Below are 19,377 nucleotides of genomic sequence, written 5' to 3'. Positions count from 1 at the left end.
TTTTATTTATTTTTTGAAGATTATTGTTAAAGCTTGGATTTTGGAGGTATATAGTCAGTGTGAAAACTATATGCAAAGTATTGCCATGAATATGAAAGATACCTTACTTCCAAGCCAAAGCAACACTTTTCACAATTGTTGATCATAAATAAAATAGCTCCTTTTTATGTTTCTACTTTTTTGGCTTTTTGGACGGCTACGCCCATCATCTGATAACAGCCTTTCCACATAGATTCCTTCAACCATGCCCACCATTTTCCTCCCTATAAAAATCTCCTGTTTCCCCATCTAGTTTTTGCTAACATCAAGCAGCAACTCCTTTTGTTTTTTTCTTTTGAGAAGACCCAAAATCATGGATAGTAACTACAGCGCTTATGCGAACCAGAACTCGTCTCAGAGACCACTGGCCATTTTTTTGGCTCTTGCTTCTGCAGTGGTGCTTTCACCATTAAGATCCTATGAAACCAGTTGGAGCTCTGGATTTGTTGTTCCACTAGTTCTTTTGGGGCTTATAGTTGCCATTAAGACATCATCATCTTGCTCATCCACATCCAGAGATTCTGCAATTCTCCCTTCAGATCATCCTTCATGGGTTCTTAAAATTGGGAGCTCCTCTTGGGGACTTGCAGGGATCTTAATGATGTTAATTCTTGGGCTTTCTTGGCAAAGTTCTGTTCAAGAATTCCTCTGGAGATGAGAACCAAAACCCACTTGAATTTTTAATTTTGTTTGACTTATAAACTTGTATTGTTGCCACCTGATATGGATTAGAAATCTAAAATGCATTGATCTCGGCTTGAATATATGATAAGCATGAAATTTACTCTTCATTTGAAACTAATGAATTTTCTTTGAAAGAGTGCAGCTTTAGCCTTGAAATCTTTAAAAGCCAAACTAAAATTATATAAACATAGCAAATGCTAATAATCAGTACATCAAGTAGTAATCTAAAGCATATATCACAGCAGTTGAAACCCAGTTACATTGAATGCATACCAGATATGTACAAATATTTATAATTATCTACAAGAGAATCTGATCCACAATTTGAGCATGTGTAATCATAGCATAGGAGCAATGAAGCTTGTCAGCTCTTCCAACCAGCAGGCTGTGGAGTTGCTACAGTAAAGCCTCCCTCGTACATTCGCTGGATTTCTTCCCGGTATTCAACCAACAACTTGTCGGGTATTGGTGGGGTCAATTCCACCACATCACCCATCTTCAGTTTGCACTTCGGGTCACTCACAGGTTCATGGTTCAGTCTTGGTCTCAACTCTTCCTTCATCGGGAACCTATAATGAGCCCATCTTGTGCTTCCTCTTCCTGCCCTTTCTAAAAGATCCATCATCGTCGCGTCAGCTGGGAATTCCTGGACCGACATCTGGTGATAACCAAAACAAAGCGGTTTCCAATCGTTAAAAGTTGTACTTTTGCACCAAAGACAGATAACAAACTTAACAGAAACAACTATAAATAAAATAATAATTGTAGACCTTTTCGTTTTCAATCATTATGACAAACAGGGGTCCATCCTGAAAGTAGCGAGGTTTGTAAGAGTAGGAGCAATCAGATGAGTGAAAAGGGAACTTGCAGGGTGGTCTGACAGAACCAATAGAAGGTCGATCTTTGTTCATGGTTTCACAATGCCAGGTGAGAACCCATCTAGCCCATTCAACCATCTGAAGCACAAACGAAGAGTGCTTAGAATCACCTTCCTTGTATCTCCAATGAGCTGCAAACCCAAACTCGGCTTGCAAGTGCATCTCCTTGGTTCGAATCTGAACTTCAAGTGGGACATCACCTTCACCCCTTACTACTGTGTGTATAGATTGATACCTGAATTCCAGCAACTACTATAAGAGAAAGAAATGTAGAGTATGTATGAAGCCCTTAACACTGCTTTTAGATGAATACCCGTTCAACTTCGGTTTACTAATGTAGTCCTTGAGCTTTCCCGGTACATTGGGCCATAACTGATGAACGATTCTCAATGCTTCATAGCAGTCCTCTTCATTCTCAACAATGAGTCTCAACCCATGAATATCGTGGATTTCATTCACAGTCAAATTCTTCCTACAAAACAAATTAAAATTGAACTGAAAAACAATATCCTGAACACAAGCTGAAGAAAATAATAGTCTGCAGAGATGAAGAGAAAATGAGAGAGATGAATGGCTGAAGGCATACTTCAACATTTTGCGGTGAATGCTGTAGACACTTTTGTGCCGCCCAGTAACGACATGGTAAGAGATTCCTTTATCTTTAAGAGCTCGCTCTAATTTTTGAGTTGCAGAGAATATAATTGCTTCATCATATAAACCCAACAGCTTGGAGGACAAATCTTCGTGCTGTTCCAAGTTAAGATGCTTAAAACACATGTTTTCTAGTTGTTCCTTCCAAGTGTAGATTCCAAGACGATTAGCCAAAGGAACAAAAATCTCCATAGTCTCCTTTGCAAACCTCTGCTGCTTGATTGGTGGTAATGCATCTAAAGTCATCATATTGTGTAGACGGTCTGCTAACTTTACGAGAACAGCCCTTGCATCAGCCATAGCAAGGAACATGGTGTGCAAGCGGTCTGCCTCAACTGTTCTCTCGGCTGTATCATGTTCTCGAGCAAGCTTGCTTAAATGACTTAGCTTCGACACCTAAAACAAAGGTAAAAATAAAAAACAAAAAAGTGCTAGATTAGGATCTCATTCCTCATCCGATAATATTTTCTTTTCCTTTCTTTTCTTTTCTTTTTCGCTTTCTTTCCTTTTCGGGAGCGGGTGGAAGTGGAACCATTCAGATCTCTAATTCCAGAAAGAGATGAGTGTTATCTGATATGAGTTGTGAAGTTGTTGGTTATCTTCAGTGATTTCTGTTTAGAGGGGTTGTAACTAATTGGATTATTCTAAATACACATTCACTGATGAGAAATAATGTCTCTCTTTCACCAATCAGTGAAAAATATAGTAAGAATGTATAGAAAAATGAAATATGCAGAAGAGTTTTCTTATCCAAAAACCTCTAGTGTGCACGTTAAATTTACCCCAAATTTAAGACCGGTGCAATTTTCTTCTTCAAAAGAAAACATAATAAGTTTTTCCATTATGATTCTATGCCTAAGCCATCTATTTGATGACAAAGAAAGTGTGGATGGTGCAGCATCTTACCCCTTCGACCAAATCAGCAACCTCAGCTCCAAAAGTTCCCAATATGTAGTCATGAGTCACAAAAGAATCATCAATTGTGTCGTGCAAAAGCCCTGCAGCAACTACTGTAGAATTCGCACCAACAAGCGCAAGCATCACTGCTGTTTCCACACAATGTTCCAAGTAAGGATCACCACTTGCACGCAACTACAGAAGAACAAGAAACGCCAAAAAAAGGAAATTTCTTAATGAATATTGTTAGTACTGAACGCAAATCGCAACACTGTTAATATCAATAGATAACATTACCTGTCCCCTATGTGCTTTCTCGGCCTCAAAAAAGGCCTTAACCACAAACTCATCACAAAAGATTTTGTGCTTCGATTGTGCACTTAGAAGCAAATCCTTCGCATATGACTCAGAGTTACCTTCCGTAATGTTGTCCTCCATATTGAAAGTCAGTTCATCTCCAAACAAAGCAGAAGAGCCCACATCTAATCCATCACTAGACACCTCCAATCTCGGGGAATCATAATCCACACACGACCCCAATGCATTCCTCACAAACCCACTAAACAACCTGTTGGTACCTCCTCGTCCATGAAAACTACCATCCCCGCTCCTCTCCCTTACAGTCCACAGTGGAGGGGTTCTCGCCGCCGACCCAAAGCCACAACTACCACAGGAAACCGGACCCTGGAACACAGATACCGGGCTCTGATCCCGATTGAAAAACGAGCCAATGAATTTATTTGGGGAATAACGGAATGAGGAACTTAATTCTTTAAGCTCATCCCCTTTATCATGCCTAAAAGAACCCAATTCATCTCCACCACTGGAAATGCTCGCGGACGAGGAGGAGAGCCTGGGCGCAGTTGAGGAGAAGAGACTGGACAAGCCACCGACCATGGGTTTTTGGGATGAAGCGGCGGTGGAAGAGGCCAAGGAGGAGGACCGAGAAGTAAATTCTAAATCACATGAAGCATGAGTGTTGATCTGGCAAGGGTGGGGCGAGGAACAAATAGTACTGGGTGGGCTGGTATAGAAAGCTATAGTGGGTACAGCCATGGCCTTTGAACACAAATTCCAGTAAACAAGAAGCAATGGTAAAGCAGATTAGGGGAATTGTTGAGGTAGTAAAAGGATGCGAGAGACGGCAAGCTTTTTCTGTAGACAATCAAATGAAGTTAGCTTAAAAATACAAAATTCAATAAAAAGAAAAGAAGCAAAAAAAGGAAAGAATGAATGAAAAAATTGAAGGTGAAGTAGGGAGAAATAGAAAGAAGAAACAAAGGAATTGAAAGAGAGAAAGAGATGTAAAAGAGGAAAATGCATAAACCTAATTTAGAAGGAGAAAGGTGAAGGGTGTGAGTGAGATTACCTTAGATTAGATTGTGGATTGGAGAAGAAGAAAACACAGCGGGGGGTGGGAGTTGGTTCTGTGAATTTCTAGTAATCTCTCCTCTCCTCTCCTTTCCTTTCCTTTCCTTTCCTTTCCTCTCCTCTCCTCTCCTCTCTGTGTTTAGAAATTAGAAGTTAGAAATTTGGGTCCGTGGAAGTGAAGTGAAAATTACTACACTACCCTTTTTGAAAATTATATGAATGGAATTAAAGGGAAGAAAGGACAGCTCCTATCCTATTATTCCCAATAAACAAACCCTAAGTTCTACCAATTCCCAATTCCCAATTCCCTCATCAAATTCTGGTGTGTATTATATTATTTACAGTTCCATAGAGAGTGGTGTGGTCACCTCTCGTTCATAATAAAATTAAGTTCGACCATTTTCAAACTCTTTTGTTTCCACATCACACCCAACCATCCAACTTTCCTATTATACTTTCCCATTTTCATATTTGATTTCACCTATCCAACCTATTATTATTTCATATATCATTTCACCTATTTGTTTTTATGTGGGTATTTTTCTAATGTCCAAACCTATTTAAATGCTCATCCTCTCGTCCATAACAAAAAGGAAAAAATGAAGTACATAACCACCAAATTCTACAACCATATAAATCTTCGTCATCACATTTAGGGGCCCTTTGAGTGGGTTAATATTAGAGTGAGGTGGAATGGCTTGTTATAACTCAGCATGTGTTTGGACCATAGTTTAACATAATTAAGAATTAGAGTTATCTAACTCTCTCTCTTGCACTCTTCAACTCCTAACATAATTGAGAATTTTTTTTTCATTTAATCCTAAATCACATTTAAACATAAAGCTCTATCTCTAAATTGATAATTGACGACTATATCACATATACTTGTCAGTTTCTCTCTCCTCACAAATCTGAATGATTCAAATCATTGTTATAAGTTTATTTCATACGAGTTAGCAGAAGAACCTAATGAACCTAAAGATCATGGACCTCAATGATCCAAGATTAACTAGCTAAACTATTATTGACCGAGCTAATCAATATTTGTTAACTAAGGAGCCATTAAGTCTCATAGTTGCACTCCTCTCATTGTAAATATATTTGTGTCCATTTGGTATAACCATAATTAGTAAGTTAATCCATCACATGTTGTTTGTAATCTTGGTTGGGTCAAAATTATCACTTTACCCAAGATTACATCTTGTTCCTTAATTCTCATTGATTCATTATTGAACAATTGGTTTAAGGTCAAACATATAAACCAAATTTCTCTCTGGCTAATGAGAGGATGAGACCTCTTGTTTGAGACTTGGATTCAGTCCTTAGTAGAACAACTTGTCTACTAACACTATGATAGGAAAAAGTGAATTTTATCTTGCACCTTATGTCCCTAACTATCCACTAGGTCTTATCCCTTAAATGGGAGGTCTATTGGACCAACGCTGATGAGCGCTGCCCCCATCTATGCAAATCTAAGGATAATCTTGTGTAAATAGAAGTTCATAGTTAGCTTATGATTAAAATTAAGTTACCCTAGGTTAATTATCAATAAACGAAATAGTCAGTGTTATAATGTAAAAGAGACTATTCCATGGTTCCAGTCTTATGTAAACTTTTTACATAGGATGCCCCTATTTGTTATGTCTCCACATGAACAATTTAGGATCACATCGTTTGTACTAACTACAAAGCAGGTCATACCCATAGTTTTTCGAGAATAAGGTGTCCAACTTTATTCGTATACTATAGACCGCTTAGGCTATATACTCGAACTTGATCCATGTTTATGTCTCTACATAAATTTCAAATTTACTCATATAGTTTCGGAACCTTAGTTTATTGGATTCAAGATTATAATAGTCAATTTCATTAATAATTTTTCAATAACAATTTTATCGAATAGAATATAACTTTAAATTACAAACTATGAGTTTTAGAAATTAAATTAAGTTCAACCACATCATCACAATAAAATTTAGCTCAAGCCCATCATGAAAATTATAAATGGATTGGATCAAGCAATTAAAATTGCTTAAACTGCCCAGTTCAAGCCCATGACATAAGTTTGGGGGTAATTGTAATTCATGGCTATTTTTAGGAATAATAATTAAGGATATAGCAACATTTTAAAAAATTTGCAAATATAGCAAAATTATTGATAGACTTGTATCGATGATAGATTTGTATGGTTATCGGTAATAGACCAATATTTACAACATGATCTATCAGTGATAGATTTCTATTATTGATAGAATTTAACAAATTTTGCTATATTTGCAAATTTTTTAAATGTTGCTATATACTTAATTATTTTGAATCTAATTGCTAAATTTGCAATTATCCCTAATTTTGGATCAAAAGAAAAATTGGGCTCAAGCCTATGTAATGCCTATGGAAATATTTATAAATAGAGACCTTACCCCATCATTTTATGGAGAAGAAGGGAAGAAAAATTGATAACAAAGAGTTGAAACTCACCTCTAAAGCTCGCAAGACGTTAAAGTTCTATCGATCATAAGATTATCACCTTCTGAAAAATTGAAAACTTGGAAAGCTAAACACTTTCCTTGAATTTCAAAAGCTTAAAGCTCAAACTGATCAAGAATTCACTATCTCTTGAAGACTGAAGAGTTAGAAGTTTTAACCTTTAAATTACATTTAAGAGAAAACATCACATGGTTAAATATTAGAAATTATATTTATTGTACCATATATTGTACTCAATATAAAACTTCCACGAATGAATTTTTTTGGAAATCTCACGTGAACAACATGACATATTATAACTCAAATTAAAATAATCTACATCTCAAACACAAATTATTATAATTCAACTATAATACACATGAGATACAACAATACCAACTTAATGCCCTAAACACACTTGAAGGGTCTAAACTTTTTCACTTTGAGATACGTTGTTCCATGTGTCATCATCTTAGTTTTTCGTGAACTTGGACATATTTGTACACCTTAGATCTTGCTTTGGAAAATATTTAACAATATTAAAAAACCATTAAAAGTCACCTAATTGTAAATAAAATACAAAATTTGAAAGATATTTATCACATAAATAAAAATTAGAATACGTTACTTTTCAAAATGCCAATAATGGGAGAATGATGTCCCCTTTTTTCTTGGTTGGATTTGAGCTAGTTGAGGCACTTGCGCCTTCAAATGGCAATATCTTAAAGCTTTTGAAATTAGAGTTAAAACTCCTTTATCATTTGAAATTTATTTTGTGTCAATGAAATTCAACCTTTAGGTGATTCTATCCATGATTATACTACTGGTTAAGAAAAGAAGGAAGAAAATGATACATGCATACATGATTATAATAGTAATAAATAATGAGAGTAATTTTGGTGGGTAGTAGATGACAGAAGAGTGAGTTGTAAAATGATTACAATCATGGGCCACCTTCTGGAAGATCCACGAAGAATAGGTTTTCTTCAAAGATTCAGCTTTGGTGTAGGTTGAGAATAACAGGTGTGTGGCCATTAGAGATTACACGCTGTCCACGTGGCAGCAGAAGGACCAGGTGGTAGCGCACCTGAGGGGTCATTGGGTGAGCCCTTGTTCGCACCCTCACTATCATCAGGGGACCGCCACTCGGACCACGTTTTTCCATTCTTTGCTTTTTCTTCCGCTTGGGTGATTCCACCATTGAACACACACCAACACTTATTGCCTTTCCCTTTAGTTATAATAATTTATTTATAAAAACAAATAACCTCCATTATTTAGCTCACTTTTTTCGTAACATAATAACAGATTCCTACCCATATAGTCTAAATAAGAATGAAAATATAGTTGTGTTGTGTTGTGAATTTTAATTTTATTTGGTGCTAAATTCTTTTTCGTAACATGGGAGTTTTACATATATATATATATATATATAGTCAAAATAAGAGTAAGAGATTCCTAAACATCTACCATAAATAAGAATTTGTATCAGGGATTAGAATCTGTGTGTGCATATGCATAGGCGTGTCGTTGGAGTTTGGTTGTTATAAGTTCGTCGGTGGAATCATTAGAGGTGGTGGTCGGAAATTGCGAATCGGCTGTGGGAAGTTCATTAGTAAAGTCATCGAAGGTGGTGATTGAAGATTGGTTAGCAACGATCATTATTCTCAGACCTCAAAATGAGATTATCTCGTGGAATCGAGTGAGTAGTGAATTTGATAAAAGCTTACGGGGTGAAAAAGAGTTTGGACGAAAAATGTGGTTGAGAAGAATTTCCATAAAATTCTTAAACATCCAATACCGAAAAAAACTTATCAAAACCTCTTTATTTAAAGAGATTTTGATGCAAGTTAGAATGCACAACAAATTGACACTTAACTTGCACTTTGATTAATGGGATAAGTGACTTAAAGTGAGCCTTACACACTAAACATAAGCAAAAAGCTTATTTACATTAACACTTAGGGTGGAAAAAACCCACTGAGTTTGCAGGTTAAAAAATTCCACTCACCGTTACTCAAACAATTTGACTATTTCACTTCAAAACTAAAAATCCAAAATAATATTCATTATTTCAAAATTAATTAATATAAAATCAATATTTAATTAAACAATTTAATAATTAATATTAAATTTACTACTCCCAAACAATTTAATTAATATTCATTAATATAATGTTCAAGACCCGAACACCCTTACTACGATCCTAAAAAGTAGGTAAGAGTGAATTTCGTCTTGCAACCAATGCTTCCAACTATCTATTCGGTTTTACCGTTGAAATAATGAGGGCCTAATTATTAAGCCAACAAACTTAGGCTCCTCTAGTCCATGCAAATCTAAGAATAATTCTGATAAACACGAGTTCATAGTTAGCTTAGGATTGAGATCGAGTTACCTAGTCATCGACTTTGAAATAATCAGTTTTAAACAGTAGACGACATTATAAAGTAAAAGTAATTATTTCATTGTGCAATATACAAAACTCTTTGCATAGGATGCCTACACTTGCGTTGCCACGTAGATGACTTATGCCAATATCATGTCTTAAAAACAAAGTGAATAAAGTACCCAACCAAAATCCCTATACGATAGATCATTTTGACTATTTACTCGAACTTGATCCACTTTTATGTCAATACATAAAAGAGTTTTAAGACATGGATTGAATCTATGGATTGAACCCACAATCTCTTAGTTAAATATCGACACTTTTACTGCAAAACCAATCATGTTTATGGATGATTATCTTTCTTCATCATCTTGTGTTGATGCGAATGCATTTTCATTCTTGATGAGTTGTGCCTTGTGTGTTGACACCAATGCTTTTCCTTCCTTGGTGAGTTGTCAGAGTTTAGTGAGTTAGAAAAGGTGATCCCCTTCCCCAAACAGTTTTTGAAAACCAAAAAATGTCCATGCTCCCTAGAATTGTGAGAAAATTAAAGGAGTGAACATTAACTGACTAATGATATTGGTATTATGTGAGCATATAGCTGAAGAGGAGCTCAAGCTCTCTAAACTTATGATAAATCCACGGTTAATTAGCAGTTTTATTTGTAATTCTCAAAGATCTATTAGTGTTAGGTGTATAAGTAGATTGACCAACAATGGCCAATTAAAGCTCTGGAACTCGAATAGAGCTGCTCTATCGTCTCTCCTCCAGTTTAGAGAGGAACGGTCTCAACTCCTCATTGTGAAATCCGATTCAACAAGTATCATTCTACAACAAGTGTCAGTATTTTTATTAAATGAAATCGCATTTGTAATTTGTTGGTTCACTCAAAAGCTTACGAGGCTTGAATTTCCCTAGTTAGTGTGGGGCAGACCTCGTTTTTTCTCCCAAATTTGGGCCATCACTACAACTCCAGACAATTGGGTAATAAAAATTCCTTCCAGAAATCGCAACTCCTAATAAAAATTCCTTCACAATTTCACACCCTACAAGACAAAGGATTAGAACTGCACAATATGTCGAAGTTCTTGAAAAAACCACAATATTTCCCATATGATAATATATTAGAAACTAAGAAGAATCTCTGTACATGCTGAATCTATTACGATGACACTTTTGTAATGTGTTAGATTAAACAAAACCAACTTCCCGAAGCACTAGAGGGAAACTTGGAACTGAATTATAAGGGAGTTGTTTCATGGCTTGCCTCCCTTGCTGAGCAAAACAACACCTTCAATACTGACGAAAAGTAAGATTTAAGCGACCTGGACGAAGATTTGTTGCTTCTAAAAGTGCTTTTGGAGCAGTGTTTGAATGAATTGCAGTCACCCCATGGAAAACATGTCTTGATTTCCCACCAAATATCAAGATATCTCCTGATTCCAAAGTAACTTTCTCTGCTTGATCAACATCACTCCGATCACCAAATAGGAATTCAGCAGAGTCACCAATGGAGAAGGAGATGACTGGCAATCCTTTATCAAGACTTTCTTGACTTTCATCTCGATCCTAATGAGAAGAAAATGAAACAAAGGTTATGATGGAAGAATGAAGAATTATGCAAATGTTGGACATCCAAAAAGTGAAGAGGATAGGAACCATTATTGCAGACCTGATGAAGACCCAATCGTCCATTTTGTGAGTAGAAGTTTACAATACAAATGTCCGGTTTCATCCATGGAAGTACGCGTTCAGGATTTTTTATTGTTGAATCTTCCGCCATAATGGCATAAGAATCTTTGATTGCCTTTTCAACCAGTTGGTAAAATTCATCTGGTAGGTTAGGTGGTTTTGTATCATCAAATGGACGAATATCCCCATATGTACTACTGTCAGGATCCCAATTTTTACCTAGGCACATCATTTTCAGGTGTAGTTTTCCTCCTTCACGGTAACCAGGTTGGTAAAAACCTCCAGCTCCAATACCAAGATCCCGACATTTTTTTACTATCTTCGCCTGCAGTGACCATAATAGAGATAGATAAGCACCAGTTAGCAAAACAAGGAACATTCAGAGTTTTGAGAAATATTAAGTATAAATTGGTTTTGTTTATACATATTATATAAAGACAATGAAGTTGAGGGGGGCTCGAGCCCCCCCTGGGCCTATACTAAATCCGCCGGTGAATGGAACACAGACCATAGTGGAAGCTACAAATCATCCTCTAATAAAAATCCATTTCTTGCTTGATAATAAATCATATTTCCTCACGATTTTTGTATTCATCATCTAAATGTTAGTCAAATTGTGCTTAGTGTTTGGACTCCTTTTCTGAAACTTTGCCTTGTACATATTCTTCCATATTTCGTTTTACTCCATGAAAGCTTGGTCAAGACAAAGAAAAATGCTACTGTGGTATCCTATCCTTGGAGATTGAGTTTTCCGTCCTAGAGATTCAAGGAAAGATCCTTAACTCAAGAACTGATTCAGTTATGTCCGAGAGTGAGACTGTTTCTAGAGTAACAAGTGCGAGAGAAAAATCATACCTGATCCCTGACGGAAATTCCACCCTTCAGATGAACCATTCCTGGTCTCAACACAATTCCATTATTTCCTTCCATTGCTCGCCTCATCTCATTTCTTTTTCTCTGTTCATAGCTAATAAAGAAGGATTCAGCATGACACCTCCAGTTTTTGGAGGGCATATATCGAAAGAATCGAGGTCTACTGAAGGCTTCTTGTCTTTTGAGTCTGTAGAGTTAAAAACATCATTACTTTTCCCAAGTTGTATGGTAAAACTCTCATCTTTTGCACAGGATTTCAATGAAGGTTGAACCTTGAGTTCCTGTCCAACCACATCTGATCTGTTACAATTATCATAAGGAAAAGAATCACCATAACTTCCACATACTGCTGTAGGTCCCTGAACATGAATTCTTTCTACAGCAGAATGCAAACTCTTAGAGACATTTTGAGCAGAAGAGGACGAGAGTTCGATGCAATCAGAATTTGATGCAATAGATTCCAATAATTGTTTATTGTTATTGCTCATATCATCCGTTGAATTATGTTGCAGCTGAAGATCAACAGCACCAGGAGATGCATCTTTCCCGCTATTTAGAGGCCGCCACTGCCATTGTTCAGAACTTGAGGCCTGTTTTTGTCCAACAGGCTTCCTGAAATTCCTTGATGACATCTGGTGAGAACTTCTACCTCGGAAAGCTCCACTACCAGGATTAGAAGAACCAGCAACAGAAGACCCCTCACCTCCAGCCTGCCCATTTTGTTAGAAAGTGAAAAGATTAGAAGTAAACACGAGAGTACAGTTATAAACTCCAGCACCTTCAATTCTACTCCCTTACTAACAGAAAAAACCTATTCCTAACATACACTGAATTTCTTTCATTTGGAATCAAAACTAAACACCTATAAATTTCAGAATTCCATAAACAGATTAAACCAGAAGCTCTGGGCTCATTACCGAGATACACACATCACAAACGATCAATTTACTTAAGTTAAATGGTAAGTTTAGTCCTTGAACTTTAAATTTTGTGTCTATTTGGTCCTTCAACAACAAAAAGTGTCTAACAAGTTTTTGAAATTTTGTGTGAAATAAGTCAATGAACATGAAAAGTTTAACAAGTCCCTAGACTTTTGGATCCAAAAGGTCTTTGATTTTCAAAAATTTTAAAAAGTAATTCCTCTAATAGATATAAATTTAAATGTTATGATTCACGTTTACCCTACGGTTTCAATCTTGCTGAGATTTTTTAAAAAAAAACGTGGATAGATCAAGGACCAATTAAACACAAAACTCTTAGCCAAAGAACTTATCAGACACATTGTAAATTAATGAGTCCAAATAAACAAAAAACTGAGCAATTTAGCATTTCCTTAAGTTTGACCACATTTTTACAATATCTGATGAATCTCTAATTGTGTCAACAATATAATTGAATTCTAATGCATGAACGAAAAAGAAAAACAAAAAACTGAAACGCACTCAGTAAACAGTTAACTCGATCTTTCCATAGACGAGGATAAATACATTATATGAACAAACAAAGAATGCAAACATAAAGACTAGAGCCAATATGCGTGCAAACTTTTCAAAAGTAGTGGAGCTTGAAGAAGGTTACATTACATGACGGGGACGATAAGTGAAATGATCGGCGGAGCGAGGAGATCGTCCTCTGTTATTCGGATGGCCTCTTCCAGCATATCTAGGGCCACCGTCATTCATGATGGGGGAAATTGAATGACAAAAGAGGCTGAACTGTTTGCAAGGCGTTCGATCAATTTATGTGACAAATCTGTAAAAGCCACGAGAACAGACAGTGGAACAAGATGAATGGAGTAATAGAATGAGATTATAAACGAAAAGGTTAATTGGTAATTACGTTCCAATATTGCTGTGAGAGGCGATGGAGCAGAAAAAAAAACATAAAATGGGAATTGCAACAATCGTAAGGCAAGAAAATGTTGAAGAGAAGAAAAGGAATTGACAGATGAACAAACCTTGAATCGAAGGAGCGATGGAGGTGATTGAGAGAGGTTTTGATGCAGCGAGGGGGCTGGGTTTAGTATGAAACTTGCTTGTTTAAGCTTTATTTATTTCTTTGGGGTTGTGAACGGTCCGTCTACGTAAGACTTTACCTAGGTTTTAGGCCGTTTCATTTCCGCCTTATGACGTTTAAGATACTTGGGGAAATTTTTTCATTTTAATCCAACGCTTTCTTTAAAAAAATAAATTCTCTCCATATTAAGTGATAAAGGAGAAGGTGTATATGTCATTTCTAACAATCCGATTAGACATCAATATTCAAATATTTGAATTGATGCGTAGTGAAGTAAGACAACAACCTTATTAGAGAGAATGAATTATATCTTGAACTTCCAATAACACTAGTTGAGTTCCTTTACAACACACTTTATTCCTGGTTTCGATTTTGTTTCTGCAATATAGATTTGTGCGTTTATGTCCATGCACATGAAATAAACTTCACGTGAAAACTTTAGAAAGAGACCTTTAAACTCTTTCATAGAAGGTGGTTGCACCTTCACTATCACGTTATATGCTTCTTAAGTTTGTCACAATAAACCACTCAAAAAAATCTATCGAAACTTCATCATTATCCAAATAAATTATGGACCACTCAAGGTTTTGATATCGTATATCAAGTTCATTTAAGAACTATCCACATAAATGGACTATGGACCATCAAGTCTATTGCAATAGACCACTTAATATCAAGTGGTATGGATCACCAAAGGGCTTTAAGCTCATGTTCACTGAGAAATCTAGAACCACTTTCCCAGTTAATCATTTGGTTAAATGATCAGTCAGGTTCTTCTCAAACCAAACAAACTCTAAGGAAAAAGTTCCTTCTTTTAGCAATTGTTTCATAGCTCCATGCCTAAGACGTATATGTCTTCTTTTTCCATTATAAACACCGTTCTTGACAATACCTATGGCAGTATGTGAATCATAATGTGTGAACATAGGTACTAGTATAATTAAAGTCAATGTCTATTTTTAACCAACATTAAAGTCCAATTTTGTACTAGAATAATTCACTTTTTTCCAAATTAAAATTGTTTCGAAACATTTTAAATCATATATAAAACTAGTGTAAGGTAAAGGACTAACAAATTGTGATCCATACTATATAATGGGAAGATATGAAAAAACAAGAATTTAAGAGTTGTTTGAATTTGGAGTAAAAAAAATATTTTTTAAAAAGTCATTTTATTTAAACTTTTTTTTAAAAAGTCATTTTATTTAAACTTTTTTTATCTTTAAAATTAAATACTTGAAAAGTTAAACAAAACTCGAAAAACTAACCACTAGGGAAGGTGGAACCATACATACATCACATTTTCCACCTTGTTTTATTTAATCAAAGGAAGTATGAAAGTATTGAGAAATTTCAATATTTTGTCCTTACATTCCTCTCAACATCACGTTAACTATGGTTGTGTTTCAAGAGAATTTCAACTGAAACTTCAACAATACTAATTAGATAAGAATATTACTTGATTTCCATCCAAAGTCAATACATAAACTTACTTGCAACTACTCAACTATTTACACATAATTTACAATTGCCCTTACTTTTTATCTTTCTAATTCTATACCTAATTAATTTCCATATCTATATATACACATATCCATTCTCCCTTTCCACCATCACCAAACATCTCATTCTCTTCTTCCACTACTCTTCACTTCTCTCTTCCTTAACAATGGAAATGCAACCAACCCCTTCTTGCCTTTCATACATAACTCCTTGGATAGCCACTCTGGCCATCCTCCTCCTCTCCCGCCGTCTCCGCCGCCGCAAACTCAACCTCCCACCTGGACCAAAACCTTGGCCCGTGATCGGAAACCTCGACTTAATTGGCTCTCTGCCTCACCAATCCATTCATCAACTCTCCAAAAAATACGGCCCCATCATGCATCTTCGTTTTGGATCATTCCCCATCGTTGTCGGGTCCTCGGTTGAAATGGCAAAGCTTTTCCTCAAAACACAGGATCTCAATTTCGCGTCGCGCCCGAAAACCACGGCGGGAAAATACACAACTTATAACCATTCCAATATTACTTGGTCTCAATACGGCCCTTATTGGGGCAGCTTCGTAAGATGTGTTTGATGGAGCTTTTTAGTGCAAGAAGACTTGATTCATATGAGTATATACGTAAGGAAGAAATGAATGGTCTGATTAGAGAAATTTACAAGTCTTGTGGTGAAGTAATTAAGGTTAAGGATTATTTGTTCGCGGTGAGTTTGAATGTGATAAGTAGGATGGTGTTGGGGAAAAAGTACACGGATGAACCATCAGAAAGTGGGATAGTTAGTCCAGATGAGTTCAGGAAAATGATGGATGAGTTGTTTTTGCTGAATGGTGTGTTGAATATTGGGGATTCAATTCCATGGATGGATTTTTTGGATTTGCAAGGTTATGTGAAGAGGATGAAAGGTTTGAGTAAGAAATTGGACAGGTTTCTTGAACATGTGTTGGATGAACATAAGGAAAGAAGAAAGGGAGTTGAGAACTATGTGGCTAAAGATATGGTGGATGTTTTGTTGCAATTGGCCGATGATCCTGACCTTGAAGTTAAACTTGAAAGGCATGGAGTCAAAGCTTTTACTCAGGTAATTCCTTCTATCTTGCCTTTTTTTCAACACTCTTTTACTAAGGACGTTGTGTCACTCACCATTTGGTTTTTTTTTTTTTCTAATATAAAATCTATTTTTTCTCAATTTTTTTCTGTCTTAAGAGTTGTTATTATAAATATATATTTTTTAGTATTCATTAGTTATAAAAACATTTGTAAAAATAGATAACAAAACAACAAAAAATTCAAAGTTGAAAATCATATTTATATAGTTTTAATTTTCAAAACTACACCAAACGTAACATAATTTATAATTTTAGATTACAACACTTGATTCATTTTTATTTCTAATAGGTATGTAATCTTTAAAAATTATTAATGACTTCCTAACCGTTCAATCGTATGCCTAATTAATTAGATTCTTAACATATTTAATTAGTAGATTTAGTGTTTAATTTTTTAACAATTTGAACCTAAAGTTTAAATTTCATGTTTAAGTAACGTGATATTAAAAATATACATACACATGCATATATATTATACAAAATTTAAAATTTAAAAAACAGTTTTGAAAAACGAAAATAAAAGCATCTTTAAACAATTTCAGGATCTATTAGGAGGAGGAATAGAGAGTTCAACAGTGACAGTAGAGTGGACAATATCAGAACTATTAAAAACACCAGAGATCTTGAATAAAGCAACCGAAGAATTAAATAAAGTAATTGGAAAAGAAAGATGGGTAGAAGAGAAGGACATGATTAACTTACCATACATAAACGCCATAGCCAAAGAAACAATGAGACTACACCCTGTAGCACCAATGCTAGTGCCAAGAATGGCTCGAGAGGATTGTCAAGTTGCAGGGTACGACATAGCCAAAGGCACACGAGTCCTTGTGAATGTGTGGACCATTGGGAGAGACCAAACAGTGTGGAAAAACCCACATGCATTTGACCCAGACAGGTTCATGGAAAACAACTGTATCGATGTGAAAGGGGAAGATTTTGAGCTTCTGCCATTTGGGTCTGGAAGAAGGATGTGCCCTGGGTATAGTCTTGGTCTTAAGGTTATTCTGTCAACTTTGGCTAATTTATTGCATGGGTTTAATTGGAAATTGCCTGGGGACATGGAGAAGGAAGATTTGAATATGGAAGAAAGTTTTGGGCTTTCTACTCCTAAGAAATACCCACTTGATGCTGTTGCTGAGCCAAGACTTCCTCCCCATCTTTACTCTTTGTTATGAATCAAGAACTTTGTTAACATGTGTATGGCTTAAATTAAGAATCTTTATTAAGCTTTTGGATTTGAAATATAAGATTCCTTCATGTATAAATGTATTGGTTTGAAATATGCATTCAAGTTATATCACTAAGTGTATCGTGCTGTAATAAATCATTGAGACTTGTCAATGTTACTAGTACGCACGTTTAGTTGTTGATTATTGAGACTTGTAACAAGTATTAGTATTAACGTTTAATTATTGTCAATGCAAATATTGCTCAATTGATATTCTATCGGTTAGACTTCAAGCCACATTCCTATTGTACTATAATTAATTAAGTTAGTGTTGGGGTGAGTTTAACTCAACAAAGCAATTGATATGATATTTTATTCTAAATATGGAAGGTTTGATCTTCATCTCTACAATAACTTAAAAGATGAAATAAAATTAGCATTTAATTCTAGAGTCGAAAGATTTTGGGTGAATTTACAAAAGGGTAAGAGACGGGACAATTATATATGTTTAATTAAATTTTCCATAATTATTTCTCAAATAAGTTGATCATCCTTGAAACCTAAGAGCTCGTCGAGTCACAATCTTTGGACCCCCCTTCGAAAGGTTGGGAAATTGAATGTCTAATGCCTTGAGGTTTGAGAACTTTGGTGGTGGCCGTATGGGCTGAGTGGTCCGTGACTCCATCGGATCTCTGATGGGTGTCATCTTTAAAAGGATAAACAAAGTCTGGAAGATCAAGGTGATGGAAATGAAAGTTATGGAGTTGAGCCTTCTTTCCGTAAGTTCCAAGTTTGGAATAACTTTGGTTCACTTCTTGTGGTTGAATTTTATTTCGTGGAGGTGATTGCTTCTCTAAATGAAGTTGATTAGGACTTGTTTGGGATTAAAGTATTACTTGTAATAATTAATATTTATAAATCAATCTATATATTAATTTCATGTGAATCTCATGTGTATGAATTTAATGTTTCAAAAAAGATTTTTATTTAAATGTTTTTTCTTATTTTTTTTACAAAATATAATTTATTTTCAAAATTAAACAAAACACACCCTAAATATCATATTTTTCTCATTTTATTTTGTTTAATCAAATGAACTAGGGGCTTTTGTAAAAATAGCAAAACATTTATGATAATAAAGTCCATGTCACAATATTTTCTAAATTTGTAAAAGTAGATAATTTAAAAATGATGACTATTGATAACCATATGATTACCGTTTGATAGCCCTCTGATAGTTCTATGATTACTGTCTGATAATCGTTTGATATCACTAATTTTGCCATATTCGTAATAGATAAAAAAAATTGTGTAATGAGCTGTTTTTTTTAAAATGTTTTTGTCGTTTGATGCAATTTCTTAATAATATAGTATGAAGTACATAGAAATTTCAATATTTTGTCCGACTATAGTTGTGTTTAAAAAAAAATTCAACTGAAACTTCAACAAAATTTATAATTAAATAAGAGTATTAGTTGAATTTCCATCCAAAGTCAATAATAACATAAACTTACTTGTAACTACTCAACTATTTACAAATAATTTACCATTGCCCTTACTTTTTATCTTTCTAATTCAACCTAGTTAATTTTCATATCTATATATACACATATATCCATTCCCTTTTCACCATCACCACATC

The 19,377-nt window shown here is 35.2% G+C and overlaps 2 protein-coding genes and 1 non-coding gene across 3 annotated transcripts; 1 reads left to right on the top strand and 2 right to left on the bottom strand.

Annotated features, from left to right (window-relative positions):
- Positions 1-870: 870 nt before the first annotated feature.
- On the bottom strand, positions 871-4,679 carry LOC101220616 (probable GTP diphosphokinase RSH2, chloroplastic). The gene is made up of 7 exons (XM_004148518.3): positions 4,519-4,679; positions 3,447-4,304; positions 3,159-3,344; positions 2,188-2,648; positions 1,915-2,073; positions 1,494-1,836; positions 871-1,381 (listed from the first exon to the last, which is right to left on the bottom strand). Exons 2-7 carry the CDS (start codon positions 4,203-4,205, stop codon positions 1,088-1,090), a joined length of 2,202 nt encoding a protein of 733 aa, XP_004148566.1. The 5' UTR covers positions 4,206-4,304; positions 4,519-4,679; the 3' UTR covers positions 871-1,087.
- Positions 4,680-10,378: 5,699 nt separating this feature from the next.
- On the bottom strand, positions 10,379-14,054 carry LOC101205291. Its single transcript, XR_004215686.1, has 5 exons — positions 13,898-14,054; positions 13,524-13,692; positions 11,923-12,650; positions 11,048-11,392; positions 10,379-10,944 (listed from the first exon to the last, which is right to left on the bottom strand). It is a non-coding gene; the product is annotated as an uncharacterized LOC101205291 (transcript).
- Positions 14,055-15,558: 1,504 nt separating this feature from the next.
- Positions 15,559-18,011, top strand: LOC101220385 (trimethyltridecatetraene synthase). The gene is given in 3 exon segments (XM_004148517.3): positions 15,559-16,007; positions 16,010-16,536; positions 17,107-18,011. Coding segments are annotated over 3 exon segments (1,545 nt in total). The 5' UTR covers positions 15,559-15,625; the 3' UTR covers positions 17,743-18,011.
- Positions 18,012-19,377: the final 1,366 nt, after the last annotated feature.

This window comes from Cucumis sativus, chromosome 3 (assembly GCF_000004075.3).
Source record: "Cucumis sativus cultivar 9930 chromosome 3, Cucumber_9930_V3, whole genome shotgun sequence".
NCBI classification, from domain to species: domain Eukaryota; kingdom Viridiplantae; phylum Streptophyta; class Magnoliopsida; order Cucurbitales; family Cucurbitaceae; genus Cucumis; species Cucumis sativus.
Note: the sequence above shows the minus strand (reverse complement) of the source record. Positions and strands in the feature narration are given on the sequence as shown.